Source organism: Pantherophis guttatus, chromosome 6, assembly GCF_059756535.1.
Source record: "Pantherophis guttatus breed Tessera chromosome 6, ASM5975653v1, whole genome shotgun sequence".
Taxonomy (NCBI): Eukaryota; Metazoa; Chordata; class Lepidosauria; order Squamata; family Colubridae; genus Pantherophis; species Pantherophis guttatus.
In genome coordinates this window covers 48,326,744-48,346,694 of record NC_142068.1, presented here as the reverse complement: position 1 = coordinate 48,346,694, position 19,951 = coordinate 48,326,744, and the positions used below count along the sequence as shown (strand labels likewise).

Below are 19,951 nucleotides of genomic sequence, written 5' to 3'. Positions count from 1 at the left end.
TTTCTGATTTAAGATTTATTAAGTGGAACAGCTAAAAATAAAAAAAAATGGACTATTGAAAATGAAAGATAAAATATGACATTACTTGTGAATGGAGACAGAAAAATATTTTAAGAATTCAATTATGCCAAGGATCCATATGGTTCTATGAGTAAGTGAAATTAGCATATTTTTCACATGTTCTTCTCATATGAATCCTTCATTAAATCAAAGAAGCAAATAAAAACTAAAATCCATTTTGGTCCTGATTTCTTTTCCTTCCAACAATATAAATCCAGCTCTGTAACAACACATTCATTTTGGCAAAAGATTATACAATTGATCATTTTCTTTCCTTTCAAACCTGGGATAGATAATGAATGTCCTGACGACAAATTAAAAATAAAACTTTGCCAACTTTCATCCTTATGGCTTTGACATCAGGTGAAATCATTCTCCCAAAGCACCATTTCCTAGTGTAATGAACTTTGGAAATAAAAGTAAAAGAGGAAGGTGATTAAAGAAGGAAGTGATATCATGCTTCTGGGATATGAACAGCTTCTGCCTTGAAAAAGTAGAAGAGGAGAGCTATAGAAAGTAGAATCAAGGTCAACGATTAGCTGTTGGCCCTCTGTGCACAGCACAGCATAGAAAAACCAATCCAAGCATAATCTTCCTTAGTAGCAGCATGCGCTGCATTATAATTATTTGTAGAATATGACAGCCACTGATATGATTAGGAAAACTGGGAGGGAAATCCTATGTGAGGCTCTCTTGCCCATCAACGTAGTTCTAGCACTGAAATGATTTGTCCTTATTGTACTCATTCCAAGTATTCATTTAGTTCACTTAATCTAACATGAAAATCTGCTTATTTCATATTATTTTCTCCTTTGATCCTTGTAACATCCAACTAGGAAGAAAGGACAGTGAAAATGCAATGGAGAGCCAAGGAAAGGTAGACATGAAATCCAGCCTTTCTTGCTGGCTACACATATTAAATGTTCACAGGAGCACTTTGTTAGATGCCAAGAAAAGAAGATATTTTTAGCCCTCTAATTTCAGGTGGGAGGCTGTACCCACAGTTAACCACATTCAAAATTAGCTACATATTTAAAGAAGGGAACCACTTCCTCCCACCTTCCTTGTCCTGGTTAAGTTTATGAAGATCCTCTTGCTAGCTCCTACCCTTCTGCCATGCAACTTTAAGTGCTGCGATAGGTTTTGATTATGTCCTTGATGGCACGTCTACAGATAGGACAACAGGCATTAGCCATCTTCTTGAGTTTGAGCCCACATGTATAACACAGACACATATGTCCACAGGAGTAAATCACAGTGTCCACCATATTCTCATAGCAAATAGTACACTCATCATTCCAAGATCCTGAGATGGAAGAGGAAAGAGGGGATTCTGGCATACTGATTGGAGAGTTTGGAGCCGTACCTGCAAAATAAAAGACATTTTTACTTTTTAAAATTTTAAACCCTAATCAGCTTTACAGTTGCCCTAGTCTAGAATTTCTACGCCAAAGGTTAAAATATAGAGATTATGTCCATAATTCCCACCCTATTTAGTGGAATTACACTTTTTCCAAAAGCATTCTGTTTATGCACAATCTTTCACAGGATTAAGCTAACCTGGTGTCATCCTGTTTCAGATTTGGCTTTAGCAACCCCATTTAATGTAGTCAGAGGCATAGGATTAAGGAAGTTGTTATGCAAAATGTTTAAATGGCACCAAAAGTCATTTGAACTGTACCTGTGCCTCCACAGATGGTGCTCCTTGCTAATTCCATATTACATACATTTTGAATTTTTCCTTTTGTTAAAATATGATGCATTTAAATGTTGAATTCTTTGTTCTTTTTGGTGGGGGAGAATCTAACTCCTTCTCCTTGTATGTTGTGAGTGATCAAAAGAAAAAAAGACTATGGATTTTCAGTCTTACAAGATAATGAAATATTCAGAACTGGAAGGGATGCAACTTGGTGCTGTGGGAGAAATACTCACCACTGATTGAGCTGCCAAGTGGGCCAGAACCAGATATACATAGGACAGGATCAGAAACCTCATTGCAAAGAATGGAAGATGAATTGGGAGATGAGGTGGGTGAGCTTGGTGCTGATGGCGCCAGGTGTTCTGCCATGAGAGTAGAACCTGTAAAAGAGAGTAATATAATTTAGCAGTTCAAATAGCCCTATTATGCTGTAATTGGAGGACAAGCACATGTGTGTTCACATTCTCATTCTACTGCAAAGTTTGTTGAATTTCTTTGAGCCAGTCCTAGTGCTACAGCCCACTTGGATAAAACAGAAAAAATTATGAACGTTTTTATAATTAAAAAAGGGAGTTTGGGAAGTTCTGTAATAAAATAAGTAAGAAATTAATTCATGCAATTGATAGGAAACAATACTGGCTTTAGAACACATACTGGCCTGATTATTCTGGAAGCAGATAATATATAAGTATATGGTAGGCAGGTGGAAAGTTTATTCCCTCTCATCTCTGCTCTTACTATTTGTCTTCTCCTTTGATTAAAGAGAAACTCAGGAAATTAACATGATAGTATGCTAAAAGTCTGGTGTGTGAAGTGAGAGCAAAAATAGGCAGGTGGTGTGTGTGTGTGAGAGAGAGAGAGAGAGAGAAAGAGAGAGAGAGAGAGAGAGAGAGAGAGAGAGAGAGAGAGAGAGAGAACAGCCTGTACCCAATATCTGCATTTTATTTGCTTTAGATTTTATAGTCCTTTTGGTCTATATCACCTTATTTCTGTTTACATAGCGTATTTATATAACCTTTAGCTACTTTCACATCCTAATGTTCAATGAACAGAATGACAAATGGCAAAATGTTATTCATCAATAAAGCATATGGTTAGCGTATTAAACTCTCAAATTCAGCTTGTTAAGTCTCCAGTCAAAGATACCCTGTCTAGCACTATGCACAGAAAAGCATATTAAAAAGTACTATTTGAATAAAAACAATATAAAGAAAAAATGCCAAGTAGGCAACAGTGAGATTGTCATTCAAAGTCTAAAACAATATGAATTAAAATACAATTCAAACTCATTAAAAGCCTAGGAAAATAGAAATGATGCTAAATGTGAGCACCAATTTCCTTCTCTCTATATAAAGTCAAATCATATTTAAATATACAAATTATAACTTTTATATGCAATACAACAACCAATCATTTCTTGCATTTTCTTATGTTTAATTCAATACTGTTTGCTGGGTCTAGGTGCACAGTACCATAACATTAGCCTGACATCACCTGTGTAAAGTCTCATAGATTTGTTTTTTATATTACCATACTATTTTCTGTTCCCTGAACTACCTACATTATTGGGTTGTTTAACAGGTTCCATAGTATATTATTCCATTTGTCATTTGAGGCAGAAAGATTTCACCCCAGCTCCCAAATAGTGTAAAATGAACAAGTACTGCAACATATTTTGCAGGCAGGCATGTAATAAGCCTTTTTAATACTTTTCATCTAGGTTAAAAGAAAGCTGGGTAAAAGACAAGAAGATTGGTGCAGCATTTCAATAGTGCACAAATAGTGTTGTTGTTGTTACTTAAATAACCCATCAGTAAAATGAACAATATAAGAAACATGGTAAATTAAAAAGGAACTGGGAACTCCATCACTGGAAGTTTCCAAGAAGAGACTGGACAACCATTTGTTCAGAATATAGAGGGTCTCCTGCTTGACTAGAAGATCTCCAAGGTCCCTCCCAATCCTATTATTCTATTGTAGAAAGTTAGCATCAACTCCTCTTCTAGAAGAATGAAATATTTTGAGAAATATTAAAAAGGCAGAATATTATATTTCCCTGGATGAGTAATGGAGAAACATGTTTTTTTAGAGGGAGAAAGCAAACCCCACCTTTTCTTAATAGCCCTCAGTAGATGTCAGCACTTAAGAGATAAAGAGCTTATTAAAAACTGCTCTATTCATAAGCAAATATCGTCACCCAAGAGCCAAACCAGGACAAAGCCATTAAGCCATAATAGGAATAGTGATGGTCAATGGGAACATGACAGAGAACTTTAACATAAGGAAAGGAACGAGGCAAGGATGCCGTCTGCCCCCTTTACTCTTTATATTAACACTGGAAGTATTAAATAGAAGCATTAGAAATGACCCAGAAATAAAAGGAATGAAAATAAAAAAAGAAAAATACAAATTACAGGCATTTGCAAATGACCTGGTGTTTATTTTAGAAGAACCACAGAAAACTGGACCCAAGCTAATAAAAATGATAGTAGAATATGGTGAAATGGCATGACTGAAAATGAATAAAGAGAAAACTAAAATATTAGTCAAAAATGTTACAGAGAAAAAAAAAAGAGCTGGTGGAGAAGACAGATATTCAGATAGTGAAGAAATTTAAATATTTAGGAATTCAGTTAACAGCAAGATGTGCAACTATTAAAGAATATAACTATATGAAATTGTTACAACAAATTAAATTAGACTTGGAGAAATGGAAAAATCTGCAGCTATCGATGATAGGAAGAATAGCTACAATAAAAATGAATATCTTGCTGAGGCTATTATTCTTATTTCAAACAATTCCAATAAAACTAGAAAAAAAATTCTTTCAAAATGATATTAAAATATATCTGACAAGGGAAAAAAGCAAGAATAAAATTGAAATTGCTACATAAAGGCGGCTTTGGGTTGCCAGATTGGGAGCTATATTGAGCCGCGGTGGCGCAGTGGTTAGACTGCAGTACTGCAGGCTATTTTTGCCGATCACTGGCTGCCAGCAGTTTGACAGATTGAATCTCACCAGGCTCAAGGTTGACTCAGCCTTCCATCCTTCCGAGGACGGTAAAATGAGGACCCAGATTGTTGGGGGCAATAGGCTGACTCTGTAAACCGCTTAGAGAGGGCTGTAAAGCACTGTGAAACAGTATATAAGTCTAAGTGCTATTGCTATATTACCAGGCCACTGCACTTGCCTGGGTGAAAGAATGGGTAAATTTGAGAAATAAATGGAGGCACTGATACACCCTAATCTGATTGATGTGGAAAAAATTGTAAGATATAAGGACATTTTGAATGGCAAAGGGGAACTCAAATCTAAACAAGAACTGACTAATCAAGGGATTGATTTAGCATGGTGGTCATATATGCAAATACAATCAAGACATGAGAAAGATGCAAGAATGTATAACTTTCATAAAGAACCAAAAGAACTATATCAAATACTACTAGGGACAGATCAGGGGTGAAATCTAAAAATTTTCCCTACCAGTTCTGTGGGTGTGGCTTGGTGGGGGGGGGTGTCCTGTGACTGAGTGGGCATGGCCAACTCGATGTCACTCACAACCAACCCACTCAGTCACAAGACCCACCACCACCAAGCCACGCCCACAGAACCCGGTAGGAAAACTTTTTTAATTTCTATTCTGCCTTTTCTTTTTTTGCAAGATGCCTGCAGCTGCAGCCTCTCTTTTTTCGGTGCGCCAGGCGGCGCTTCTTGTGATGCAGATGCAGCGGCTGCAGGCTTCTTGCAAACGAAAGTTACCGGAACCGCTCCCCTTCTTGAACGTGGCTTTGCCCCGGAGCCGCCGCCCGCTCGCCACCCGCTCTCCCTTTGCTTTGGGTCAGGGGCCAGGGACCAGGGATTTGTCATTTCCTGGGACCCTGGAGCTGTTGCCCACTTTGACCGGGTCGGGGAATGCACCATTCCCTAACTCCAGCCTTGCCCTGGAGCTGCTGCCCGCTCGCTGCCAGCTCACCCTTCGCCTTGGGTCAGGGGCTTGGGCCCAGGGATGCGCCATTCTCCAAGGCCCCAGAGCCACCGCCTGCTCGCCGCCTGCCTCAACCGGGTCGAGGAATGCACCATTCCTTGACACTAGCCTTGACTCAGAGATGCCGTCCGGTCTCCCTCCGCCATGCGGTGTTTCCTTACCTTTCTCCTGTGGCTGGCTGCCAGGGAAGGCAAGCACTTGAAAATTACTGGAGCCACTCTCCTTCTTGAATGTGCCACTGCTATCGTGACCCTGGTCCATGCACCGGCTGTACATACCCAACCTGCCGCTGATGAATAAATGAAATAAATGAAGTGCGCTTGCACAGCCGGTGCATGGACCAGGGCAGTGATGGCGGCAGCACATTCAAGAAGGAGAGTGGCTCCAGTAACTTTCAGGAGCTTTCCTTCCCTGTCAGCCAGCCACGGGAGAAAAGTAAGGACATGCCGTGTGGCAAAGGGAGAGCAGGCGGCAGTTCCGGGGAAAGGCTGGAGTCAGGGAATGGTGCATTCCCCGATGTAGCTGAGGAAGGTGGCAAGCAGGAGGCAGCTCCAGGGCCTCAGGGAATGGCGCGTCCCTGGACCATGGCCCTGACTCAAGGCGAAGGGCTAGTGAGCGGGCTGCGAATGGGTGGTGGCTCCTGAGCAAGGCCGGAGTCTCTTTCTGGGCATGTCGCTTCCGCCTGTTGAGCCAATTCCTGAAGCTGGCAGCTCCGCAGCCAGCTGCTTTGCTTTTTTCCCTCTTTTTCCTCATGGGAGGCTTGCATGGTGGCACCAGCAGAAGCACTGCGGGGAAGTGGCCCAACAAGCAGGAACACTGCACCCAGAAAGAGAAGGGCAAGAGGGGCCAGTGGGCTGCAGAGGTGAAGACAAGCTTTGGGCCGGCAGCAGCACTCTGGGAGAGAGGGCGGATGACCCGGGGCTGCACATGCAGTGCTGCCACCACTGCCCCATTGGCCCCAGCGCATGTGCAGAGGCTCAAAAAACCAGGTTACTTCCTGATTTCTGGGCGGGTGGGCGGACCCTCGAGCTGCCATCGCTACCGGTTCTCTGAACTACCGGCTATCATCACTACCAGATCGGCCGATCCGGTCCTATCCAGGAGCATTTCACCCCTGGGACAGATGAAAAATTAATTGTCAAAAATATACAATTATTTACTGAGTATTAAACTGGAAAAAGTACAAGTGAAAGAAACAATGATAAGATGGGCTAAAAACTTTGGCTACCCAATAGAATTAGATAAATGGCAGAAACTGTGGGATAGAAATTGTAAACTAACAATGTCAACGGCCTATAAGGAGAACTTATATAAAATGTTTTATAGATGGCATCTACCACCAGTGATATTAGCAAAGATGTATGAAAATTTAGCTAAAAGTTGGAAGTGCAATCAGATACCAGGTTCATACTACCTGTCAACTGATATGAAGCTCATAATAAATAACTGGATTTCTTTTGAGACTTGGCTCGAGGCTCATGATTTAATTAGGGCATTGGTTGGAACCCTGTCACTATCATATGTGGTGGACATGCTCAAAAGCAAAAAAATATTGGACTAAAATACATACTTGGCTAGAAAAAATGAGAAAGCAACATGTAGATTTCAAACCAGAGATATTCTTGTTGGGTATATTACCAGAAAGTATGACAAAGGGAAAATATATTTAATTTTACATGTATTAATGGCAGAAAGAATTGTGTTTGCACAACAATAGAAAAATGAAGAGATCTCTACAGATGAAAGTGTTATAAAAAATATTAGAATGTGGTGAGATGGACAGTTAAAAGAAAAGAAAAGGAAGAAACAGAATACTTTTTGACATGGGACTTACCAATGGTTAATTAACAGAATCAGAGATTAGAATCTAAAAAGATCCAAAAGATAATAAGAACTTTTGTATTTGAAAACTTTATAAGATAGATAAACTAATTGTATTACTATTTTGCTATTATTACTGATATGTTTATTATGATTATTATGATTAATGTTGATTAACATGGCATTTCTACTTAAAATTAATTGTGTCCAGACAACACACTGTTCAGATAGATATGGAATTTTTAATGTGATATAAAAAATGTATTAATAAAACATATATTTTTAAAAAAAGGAATTGCCCAACACCCTTTCAGAATATAAGCCTCTTCATTTCATCACCCTCAGAAACTTCAACCAAACTTAGCTCAGACAAACACCTAGGATTTGTACTTTGCCTATAAAGCCAGCTATGACCCCTACATAACCCCTACATGGCCCCATGGGAGTCTGAATAGCCAATAGAAAACATGTCCTTGCACAGGAACAGGAAGCACAAGTGAAGGTATAAAAGCTACCTACTCTCAACTCCATGTGGTCAGCTGCACCAGAACCATGTGCTTGGTGGTTCTGTTCATCATTAAACCATCTTTCCAATCAGCCTCCATGTTTTCAGTGTCTTTCTCCCAGCTTGGAACTGAACCAGATGGATATTTCTTCCCACACTATGTTCTAACTTTCTTCTAGTTTTTGACTTTGTGCAAGTCAGACAAAGGTTACAATCACAATTCAACTGGAATTCCATTAGTAACAACTGGAGCAAAGATTAGAGAGCTGCAGGCCTGTCTTCCCAGTTAAGAGTGCATACCTATCATTACATGTGAAAGTCAACTACAAGTTTGAAAACAGGCAGGTATAAACACAGCCTGGACAAGATTCCAAAGGGTTAACTCTATATTTACTGAAACAATATCACACCATCTATGTTATCTACAATCTATATTCATTTAATGTGAATGTCACTGTACCTTTAAAAAAAATTCATTCCTTCTGACGACAATGCTTATACTTCGTCCTTCACAAAATGATTTGCAATTGTTTTTCTTTCTGTGAATCTCTTAATAATATATAAGGGCAGTCTTGTGAATTAAAGTTTAGCAAATCTAAACAGTAATGTGGAATTTACAGTTTCAGTTATATTCCATAATGTCTTTTATCAATCAGTAAATACTTAAATATCCAAATCACATTCACAAGTCAGTTTTTCAAAAATGGAGCTCACAATAATAACCTGAATTTACAGTAACTATTTCAACTTTCGTCTTACTTGATGTAGCACAAAACTATCCCTTCATTTTAATTTTACCATTTTAAAAAGGAAAGCAGTAGAGGAAAGGCAATAAAATCAAAAAAGCGACTCAAAATGCCAAGATCACTGAAGACAATGTTCTGACAAAAGTCAGCTGTTTCTAATGGACCATTCATTAACAACAAATTTTGGCCAATCTGGGGAGTTCTTGACTATTTTCTTTTGGCAGTCAGTATGGCTCTGCTTTTGTAGATAATTTTAAATGTTAACTGATTACCATCAGTTCAATAATGAGAAAGAGGAAAGGAATGGGGAGACAATAGCCTCTAGCTTAAAATATGAGCCAGAGTAACTATTCCCCACCAAATTCACAAGCAGACTCAGTTTGCAGGCAAATGTTGATCTGTTCTAGATTATACATTCCCTGAACCTTGCATTGCCCCAATTGAAAATAATGAACTTGCCCAACATTGCTTGATAGATGGCATTTTATTGTCAACCTGGCTGTTATTTTTAAAGACTCATTAAGTTCATGAATAAGACACATTAAAGTAATATTTAACTGTCCTGATCTTAAAGTAGCACTCACACACTTATTCCAATAAGATCCAAACAAAACTTTGTATAAAATCTGACTTTGCCACCCTTCCCCTTTTGGGAAAAGTCAGGTGACTAATTGATGCTGATTTGAAAAGAGGCAAGAGAGGGATCAGCATTAGAGACACAGATGTCTCATCAGTATAGTTTTCTGCAAAACTCAAAGATGGGCAGAGATTATTCCAACTAGATAGTGGAAAAGGTCCTTGTCCTTGGAATACACTCAGGTTTGTCATATTCAGATTACAAAGGTTTGATGCCAACAAGTTTGTGAAAGCAACATATTGTGCAGTTTTGGCTTCACTTTCCCATTGCAAACAGCAAATGTGGAAGGAAAGACTGTACTGCAGTGATGTCAAACTCGTGGCCTGAGGCCTGGATGCATGACACTGCCATGGCCACCCCCATTTTAGTGAAGGGGGAATAGTCATGATACATCACGTGATGACAACATGACACCACGAATTTGACACCCCTATTGTACTGGAAGAAAAGGATTAAATTCCTCTCACAAATCCATTCTGGAGAAGTCTGCACCAATCATTTGTTAGTCAAATTTGGAACCAAATTTCATGACATAATGATAAATATATCTATATTTGCATTGAAATAATGAAAACTATTGCAATTAAAAAAACAACATAAGTTGAATGACAACTTATATTCAAGAAATCTCATCTTGCTTACTTTAAAACTAAACCTGCACTCACCAAAAGCCATTCCACTAATGGAACAGGTTTGAATGTTTCAAAATGATTCAGAAAATTTTATCCAGATACATAAAATTTTCAACCAAAAATGTTGGTTGTTATGATAAGTTATTATGTCAACTTTCTGAAGCAATTCCAATTAACCCATGATATGACACGGTAGTCTGGTTTTTAACTCCGGTTTATTGAACAAGCATATTATTGTTTCTACATAAGTTTAAAGTAGAAGAATGGGTTGCACACCAACTACAGGCATCAATTGTGTTGACCTCATAGTGTCTAATGCAGAAAGGAAATAATGATCTCAACTCCTAATTTTCTGCAGATATTGTCACACATCAAGTATTTAAAGTCTAGGGTATTGCCAGACAATGCTTATTTTTCTGCTATTGCAATGCTCGCTATCTTGGAGGCTTTGGAGCATTTGCAAAAAAAGGGTTATGGTGGTTATCTGAAATGAACAATGAAGTTATTCTAGCCATACTAACTTATCCTGGAGATTTGGGAAATTCTTACAAGATGTGAACAGTATGGTCAGCTCAGAATAATCTCCAACGTAATAGTTTCCTTACTGCTTCTAAGCAACTTCTCTTCTGTCCCTATCAGCATCATGGAATGGTTTGCTGCAGTCCTATTCATAGCCCTGTATAAACAAGGCTCTGTTCCGTCCAGCAAGTGTTATCCAAATGTTCTGGACCTGCCACACTTTCTCCCTATCCTTGCCTCCCTACCTCACAATATGTTCAGTTGAAAAGAATTAAACTGTATACTGTAAACATCACAGCAAGGGACAGTTGTGTTAATATACACACAACAAAGAGAAAGACTAAACAGCAGTTACAAATGTTCAACCCAAAATATGAAACTAAAAGCCTTCCAATCATGTTTGGCCTAAATGAGATAACATCTCATTTAACAAGTCCTTATTTTCTTTTCCACAATAATTCCAATGAATCAGAGATTTTTAGAAATTAAAATAATTCCACTCGGATCCACTGTTTTAATTACTAATATCACACTGGGAGAATTCTGCAGATTAATATAGAGGCTCCTGAGCTAGTCACATTTAAAAAAAAAAAAAACCCTTCCACCCCAACTCCCTCCCCAAACCCAGGGGAATAGGAAAAGTCTTAAAAAGATTCCTTATTATAAATTTGATTCAAAAGGATAAGCCCGCCACATCCAGTCTAGAAAATTATAGACCACTAGTCACAATTTTCTGTGCCCTCTTGCACCATATATAATAAACTATGAGAGTTTATTGCAACAAAAGAAAAATGCACTTTAAAAGTTCACCAGATATAGGAAGTATTATCCTGTAGGAAAGAATATGTGAGCACTGATTTTCCAGTGGTGTATGGAAACAATAAATAATGAGGTCATAAGGAAATAAAATGTTTAAGGTACAAATAGTGTTAATTGTCTTTTTTCATTGTGACTGTTTACATAACAGTTGTTACATATGACTAAAATGGTCTGGTATTTGTAAGCTAATGATAAGAACATTTTGTTTCATCAATGTCACATCTACTGACCATTAATGAATTCTCTGCTGTCTGCAAAGTAATGGTGGATTATAGTCAACTAAAGCATATCCCATAGCAAGGATGTACAGGATGAATTAAGACCTCTGGAGTGTCACAAATGATTTAAAGAGATTTATTTTCAAAAAAGAAATGCATCAGGCATGGCAGTGCAGTAATTTTCCAATTTGGCTGAGATTCACATTGGCTGGGAGTTCTAGAAATTGCAGTCCTAATATATCAATGTAATGGCAGCTTGGGTGAAGTTTCAAAAATCCTTGATTTCACAAGTACACAAAGAGTGATTTTTTTTGTAGAGGAGGTAGATGAACAAAGTAGAAATGTAAACATAATAAAAATGTGTTATTGTATTGCACATTTCGCTGGAAGTACAAACTTGGCAGTTATTTAAAAGTTTAGTCTATTCTGTCACTCTTGTAAGAAAGCAAAAGAAAAGTCAACCAACTTTGGTATTCATGGAAGAAATAGATATACATTATATGTCCTGCAATTAACAAATACATTCAGAAAGATGATAAATCACCATGTATCCAATTTATTCTATACAAGCATAAGATGTCGGGAACACTAAGGGAACAAGTTCACTAATTAGTAACATTCTGTTTCACCCAAGGCTATGTTATTATTCTGAGTCTGAAAGTTATTCACTTCTATTCTCACAGAGGTACAAAAGTTAAAGTTTACATACTGGTTGAAAATTTCTTTACTGTAACTTACAGGCTCTCATTCATACTTGATACATAACACTTCTGGAACCATAGCACCCTCTGGTAGGAATGCTCCTGATTCCAACTAATCAAGATGCCCTTCCAATGCATAGCCTTATCCAGGACAACCAGTTATTAATGCAGCTCATTGCTTAAAACTACAGCTGGACTGTATCTATTTTCTTGAAACCACAGATAACATCAAGAGAGAAATGAGTAATCATATAAAAGCATCATCCAAGGAAGAAGTTGTGAATCATGTTACCTTTGAAAATCTCTGAGAAAGATAACTTGAGAATCTCAAGGTCAGATTCTGCAGTAAAATAAATCTTTTGTTATTTCAATTCCATCACTTACGATGTTCAAATGTTACGCTGAAATGCATTTCTGAATACATTTTTTAAATTGAACTTCAGTTTGAACTAGCTTTATTTTGCTTTCTACCTTCTATTAACAATATGAATGCTTATTCCAGACTAAAACAAGTTGATATGGTTTGCAAAAACACCTTAACGAATAAAAAAAAATACAGTATAGAACAAGAAACTTCTAAGCTTTTTCAGAAGATAGATGGGTCTCTACAAAGGAAATGTTCCACTGTCACAAGGTACAAAGCAACTTCAAATTTACAGTAGTTACTTTAAATGATGCTGTCATAGAAGACGAATTTAGGACACTGTATAGTGTCAAATGTATAATAGTAATGAAATTTGAAGATTAAGTTTATTAGAAATATCTGTATCTTAAAATTATCATTACTAATATATGACTAACATGCAAAGAAAAAGAGCAACATGAACCTGATGGATAGGGTCAGTCAATATTTCACACTTTTGGCTAATTCCTTTCTAAGAGGCAGATGGCGTATGCTAGAATCCTATTCTTTGAAAGCTACTTTGAAATTGATTTCCACCAAATCTGTTTGGATTGCCTCAAAAGATGGATCTACTAAATTTCTGTCTCTTTAACAAAACCATTTTTCCATAATGCCAAATTAAAAAGATTGCTCCTAGAACCTGGAGAAAGCACCTGAAAGAAAATGTGAGATAAAGAGATTCATTAAAAACACTTCATGTTTTGCATCTGCCAAACTCTCCTTGTGATGGAGTCATTCTAATCTGCTATTTAAAAGAGACTGCTATAATCTTGAAAGGGAGATTTTAGAAGAAATGTGGCTGTTTCAGTGATAAGCATAGCACTATGCCTGTGATTGTCTGTTGAACAACTGAAAAACATTCCAGCTACACTACATATGAAGAAGAGTTGATATATGTGCTTAGCAGGACAGACTCTGCAATAGGTCTAATATCCTGTATGGAGTCTACAGAGTCCTTTTAGAAAAAAGCATCTAAAAAGTTCCACCCTTGTGCAACTGAGCACTAGCCTTTCATGGTCTGTTCCCTTTCTTATTAACTCTTCCAGTTCCTCAGTACTCTGGAGCACATATCCCTGGGTTTTGTCTAAAACATTGTATATATTCTTGCTATATATATTTACAAGACTTGAAACAAGGGAGGACAACCCGAACTTCATGTATACTATACAGCACTGCAATCCTTTTTCTGTGGTCCATAACCTTCATCAGATGGCATAGTTGTAAAAAAAAAAAGTAAGCAATAATCAAAATCTATAGTTTAAGCCATCGCTAGACTTAGCATACGTCTTAGAAACAACTTCAGCAAAGCAAATTCAGCACTCTAAAGACATCATCACACCATTGTCCCAATTTGTATCATCTGTGGAGGATGAAAATTTATTTTTGAAAAGTCAACCCCACTTGCAAAAAATTATTCACTTCAACTACACCAAATTATTAACCTATAGAAAATATGTTTCTTATATATTATTATAATTACAGTTACAGATGAAGGAATACTTTAGGGCTACGGCTATAAGAATTAGATTAAGTTTGGTTTCCGGGCCAATTACTGTAGAAGTATCAAAAGTCCATAGTCATTATATTCCTTTAGCTAAACGTAACTTTAATCTGTTTAAACCTGTAGATACAGGAAATTTGGAAATTTGAGAAACTGCAATAGGATCCATCACAAAATTGGTACAATGCAAAGAAACTACTATCATAAATCACAAAAATAATTTCTTTAAGTCTTATTCCTTATCACTTTTTTGTAAATTGGGGTCTTTATCAAACTATTTTTGGTAGATTTTATTGGTATTGGAAAAGAAAGACTGAAAAGTGATATTGATGTCAGAATAAATAATACATCTTCTCCATCTGCAGATTTGGCTGAAGCTGAAGGGACTGGAAAACAAATATGCCTTTTTAGTCTTCTCTTTCTAACACATCTCATAATCTAAAGAACTTTTTCTTTGCTACACAGTACAGTATTTTAGTGCTACTGGTCATTTAATTAACTGACAAAATAACAGCATGCATATAAGAAGAGACAAACATACCCAGGACACGAATTTGCATCACTGCTCCATGTAAACCAAAGAACATCCATAATGGTTGGGAACAATCCACGCATACTTGCATGCCTGCACTTGCTCCATTGTGACTCAAGTGCAGTTCTCCTTCTGAATTCACCATGAATCCCAAGATGTCTCCACTCTGGAGAGGCACCAGCACTCTACAGACTGCCCAGAACTCTTTTCGATCAACTAAAGACTCTGGGTTATAAGGAAGGTCACTGGGTCTCAAGGTGCTAGGATCACAAGTGGTTACCCCATATGACAGTGTCGCAGTACGCGACGTGTTGGATTTATTGATTTTGACAAATATAGTCTCATTGATTCTAAGCGGCCTGTTGGTAAAAACCAAAGTTCTCTCATCTCGAGCATGGTCTAGACGGGCCACAGTCTGGTCATCCAGAATTTTAATATGGGCTCCCCTGAGCTGATGGAAGCGGAGATCGCTTTCAAGTTGAGATGGGAGGAGGTGGGAATGCTGAGAGTTGAGGGAATTCTGTGGAATAGGACACATGGCTGTCATGACTTGGAAATTGTCCTCCTGCAAGTTGAGATCACAAAGGCTTACAGATAGACGGGTATCCTCAGTGTCTCTGCGCAATGAGGGCCGGCGGATAGCTGTGAAGGATCTTGGACGGAGGCAATCAGGAGGAATAATTTCACTATCTGCAATTAAGAGAAGGAAAAGGTAACCGAAAGTGAGGAAAATATTTCAGTTCTGTTATCAGTTGTTCAAAAAAGGAATGCAATATCTTGCTTTCTTTTAATGCCACAACACATGTTTAATCTCTTGTAAATATTTTGGTCACTCTTCTGCATAACCTCTCAAACAGCAAATTCCTAAAACAGGAGACAACATTGGGAAAGAATAAGTAGGCTCCAGTGTGAAACCTCTAAGAAGATTGCTACACAGTCCTGAAAGCTATGCTTTGAATTTGTTCTTAGAACCAGTTTCGCTGATACAGTGACAAGAATATTTGAGTACATAGTTGGATTTTAAAAAGTTTTTAAGAAAAGGAAAAGATGTCTTAACCCCAATAGCATAGAAAATATGGACTTAGATCATATTTTATTTGGTTTGTTTATGGCATTTATCATCACTTCAATCCATTTCAGTGGTGGATTGCCCCCGGTTTGGACTGGTTCTATAGAACCAGTAGTAAAACCGGCAGGAGGCTCCGCCCACTGACCCTGATGTCATCAGAAGTAATCTGCGCATGCGCAGAAGCTTCTGCACATACACAGAAGCAAGGCACACGTGGGAGCTAAGCGAGCGCGCAAGCGCGTGCTCCTGTTGCCAACAAGTAGTAAAGGTAAGTAGAACCCACCCCTGATCCATTTATTTATTTATTCAATTTATATGCCGCCCCTCTTTTGATGCTTACAATCATTAAAAACAATAAAAATATTAAAACACTAAATAGTGATATTAAATTAGTTAAAAATCGACAAAGATTAAAAAAAAAGGAGCAAGATCAATCCATTAAACTATCATCTCTTGATTTTGTTCACTATAACAGAAAAACTTTCAAGATGCTGCTACTATATCCTACAATAAACATTCAAGATGCTGCTACTATAGTATCTTACAACAGTAAAGTAACATTCTTAGAATCCTTTTAGTGGTTTCTTGACCTGGTCAGCTTTAAAGGGCTATCAGGCCTTTATCAATTTTAGGCAATCTTTTCTATGCCTGTTTTGCTCTTCCCCTTCCCATTCACAGACTGGAAAGATTGGAGTGTTAGACATTACAAGAGAGTAAGCATGCAACAATGGGGAATTCACATCTAAAGAAACAGTTCTGGCTTTAACCTAACATGCTTGGGGCCACAAACGATTTAGGTAAACTAATTCATTTATTTTGATGTGTATGCCTGTTTATTCCTCTTCTAAACCCTTATCCTATTCAATTCTGAGGCTCATTCCTGTTTTTCTTTATAGCAAAGCAAAAAGTCATTCTTTTTTAATGTTTTTTAATAATCAAGGGGTCTATTTACATAATGTAAGAGCAGGATATTATAAAAAACCAGAATAAGATTTCTCCAATAATTTTTTATCGTAAATCAAGCAAAGTAGAGCTGTATTTAATTGTACCTAAAAGTACTGACATTGTTGGAGTGTGCTTTAAGACTAATATTAAACTTATGAATTTTGTGTTAGTTCAACATTAACTGGCTGACATCATTGAAAAACACTCAGGAAATTGAAATAACATCACTCATCAGAACAAATATTCAGTTCTAATCTATAACTTTTGCCATGCTTAAAAAAAATTAACAGCTTTTTTACTAGACAATGGTTTTGAACTTCATAGCAATGAGACATTTACATCTGAGAAGGCACATCAATTTTTTCAGCCTCTGTTTATTTGACCGATTGTTTATTTGAGGCATAAAACATGTATTATTTTGCTAAAATATAGCACAATATAGGGCTATTTTTATTCGATGGCTTTTGTTATTGCTACCTTTTGCAAAGTACTGCAAAGCAGTGACACATACTGTATATGAAGCATATATCAGGGCTTGCCTATATCTGTTTTACAAGGTGTGTAGTTCTTTACATTTGGCATGATGAAACGCTCCATGATTTCTAGAGCAAAAGGATATAAGAAAATATCTTCTGTTTTACTTTCTGTTCCTCTGTGTGTGTGTGTGTGTGTGTGTGCATATTTAATCTGACCCCTTATCACTGAAATAGGAAGGAAGGAAGAAATTTAACACAAAAACTCCCTACTTTAGAAATGTTCTAGAAGATGGAGAATATTTTGGATTTAGTGAACCTAAGCTTCTCCAAGTTTATCTGTTGAATACATGTTGAGATACATATTGCAAATTTTGTATCAAAATATCAGATTATACTTCAAAGATGGCTGTATCCTCTATCTGAGTGAATCAGATAAGTAAGTAAGTAAGTAAGCTTTACTGCAGTCAGAGACCAAATTAAAATAGACAAAGAAAGGGAGCATATTTTACAAATATGGATAGATCATGGGACATTACACCATCTACTGCCTCAAATACAATCTGTACTGTCAATACTAGTGATCCTCTGCCGTCGGGCTTACCCGTCTCTTTTCCCGTTTTTTCCAGCCACGACTGCAGCAAAAATTTTTGCCACCTTTAGAGTTATATTGGGGTCTGCGTCCTGGAGTAGGAAATAAAGGCTGAACATATCAGGTGAACCAGGGAATCTCTGGGAAATAGGAGAAATGAGTCTTGATCTTATATCCTGGTAGTGGGGACATACGAATGTAATATGGAACAGGGATTCCGGGGATCGGCGGTCACATGTACAATGGATGGATTTTACCCTCCCGCCCCGAAAGCCTACTGTCGAGGACATTCGAGGGGATCACATTAAATCGTGTCTTCATAAATGCGAGCCTGTGTTTGATAGAGTGTAATGTGGAGAGGTAAGGCGGAGGGTGAGATGAGGGAACAATACCAAGGGAAAACGGTGAGCATGTTCCCGATCCGTGTGCCAGATTTAGTGAATCAGATATAAATTTATCACTGAGCGAATCAGACACCTTGCAAGATTTTTATAAGTTTTTAACTTCTAAAGTTAGGATGACAAAATCTATCCCAAGTGGCTCCTGATAGTTGTGGTTCTGTCTTTTATAAAGTCTTCAATTACAGCCCTTCCTTGTTCACATTTGTTTTTCTCCTAAGAGTATACATATAGTCTGACACAGACATTAAGAATTAGCTGCCACTCAGTGTTTTACAATTCACTTTTACATATATTAAATTTATATACACATGTCTCAAATATAACAGATTTAGTTAGAACTTGGTTTTATTATATTTTTCATGACCAAAGTGAAAATTCCATTTTAGAATTGTTTAGAATTCTGAATTGTTTTCCAATCCACAAACACTTTACTATTGAAAGATAATCAACTACATGGACTCGACTGAAATATTAGTTCAAGATATACAAATTTTCTGTCTGAGGAATGTTTTTAAAACTCTGAGCAAACAGTTATCCAAAACGTTGTGTGTCAGTCTTGTCATCTCATCCCAATAAATACTATGGTGATCACTGTAGTTTCTATGGTGTATACAGTATGCAGGGGACAGTTATAATTATGATACGTTTTAACTATTTATTAATGCAAAAGAAACTTCTGTTTTCAAACAACTCAAGAATCTTTGTTTCATTTCAATATACTGTAATCCAGAATTATTGCTATATTTTTAACTTCAAACTTATTGACTGTAAGAAATTAGTAGTTCCCTGTGCAGTTCAAAAAACTTCCTTAGCTATTGTGACTCAGATAATAATCAAAACCAATTCTAGTTGCAACACAGTTATACAAAGTGTAAAATAGGATCTGATAATCTTCAGATTATCAAGGACATGGATCACAGCAGTAAAAATAAATAAGGCATGTCTGTGTAATATCACAGTGCAGAAAGCTAAGTTTATTCCAGAAGCAAATCCGAACAGTTCTAACTGACCAATTGGATGAAGAGAGAAATATATATGCACAATCAGCCTTGGTGGCAGGTTGAGTGATTAGGGTTTTGATTATGTGGTTCCCAAGCAACTTCTGCATATTTGATGTGCTTATAGGTCATCTTGGTTTACTAAGGAAATGTGCTTCATGGAGCAGGTGAACAAATACCAAGGGCATAGGTGATAAAAACAGAAAAGGGAACAGAGGGCCAATGATGTGTCATTGAAAAAGAAATGTTTTTTATTTGCTTCTGTTGTGTTTCCTGAAAATTACCTGAAAGATTACTGCATGTAACTTCCTAATGTGATCAATACATACTGCACAGCTTTTAAAGGATTTTTCACACCAACTCATAGTTGTTGGAGACAGATGTTCCTTAGTGTGTTGATCAGGAGACCAACAAACACACCAATTTATACAGTTTGTTTCTGTATATCTTGAGTCCAAGGACAGAGTGCTTGGAAGGATTTGAGCCACCACTACTTTTAGTAGTGGTGGCTCAAATCCTTAGTTCACCTGCCTTTTCGATGATTTTAGCCAGGAGGAACATGCTGAGGGAGATGGGTTTTTTGGGGGGAGGGGATTTTTTAGATTATTAATACTCCTTCAACCGAGGAGGGTGCAAAGGGCAATGGTACATAGATAGAAATAGATATAAGCTGGTATCAGGCTTAAAATTCCTT

The 19,951-nt window shown here is 37.3% G+C and overlaps 1 protein-coding gene across 2 annotated transcripts in view; it reads right to left on the bottom strand.

Annotated features, from left to right (window-relative positions):
- NEURL1 (neuralized E3 ubiquitin protein ligase 1) overlaps positions 1-19,951 on the bottom strand; it is a 109,705-nt gene continuing 89,754 nt past the window's right edge. For both annotated transcript variants that reach the window (XM_034440021.3, XM_034440022.3), the window contains exons 4-6: positions 14,789-15,469; positions 1,993-2,139; positions 1-1,426 (exon numbers count right to left, since the gene is read on the bottom strand). In XM_034440021.3, coding sequence (XP_034295912.2) covers positions 1,185-1,426; positions 1,993-2,139; positions 14,789-15,469 — 1,070 coding nt within the window. In that variant the 3' untranslated portion in view covers positions 1-1,184. The remainder of the gene's footprint in view (positions 1,427-1,992; positions 2,140-14,788; positions 15,470-19,951) is intronic.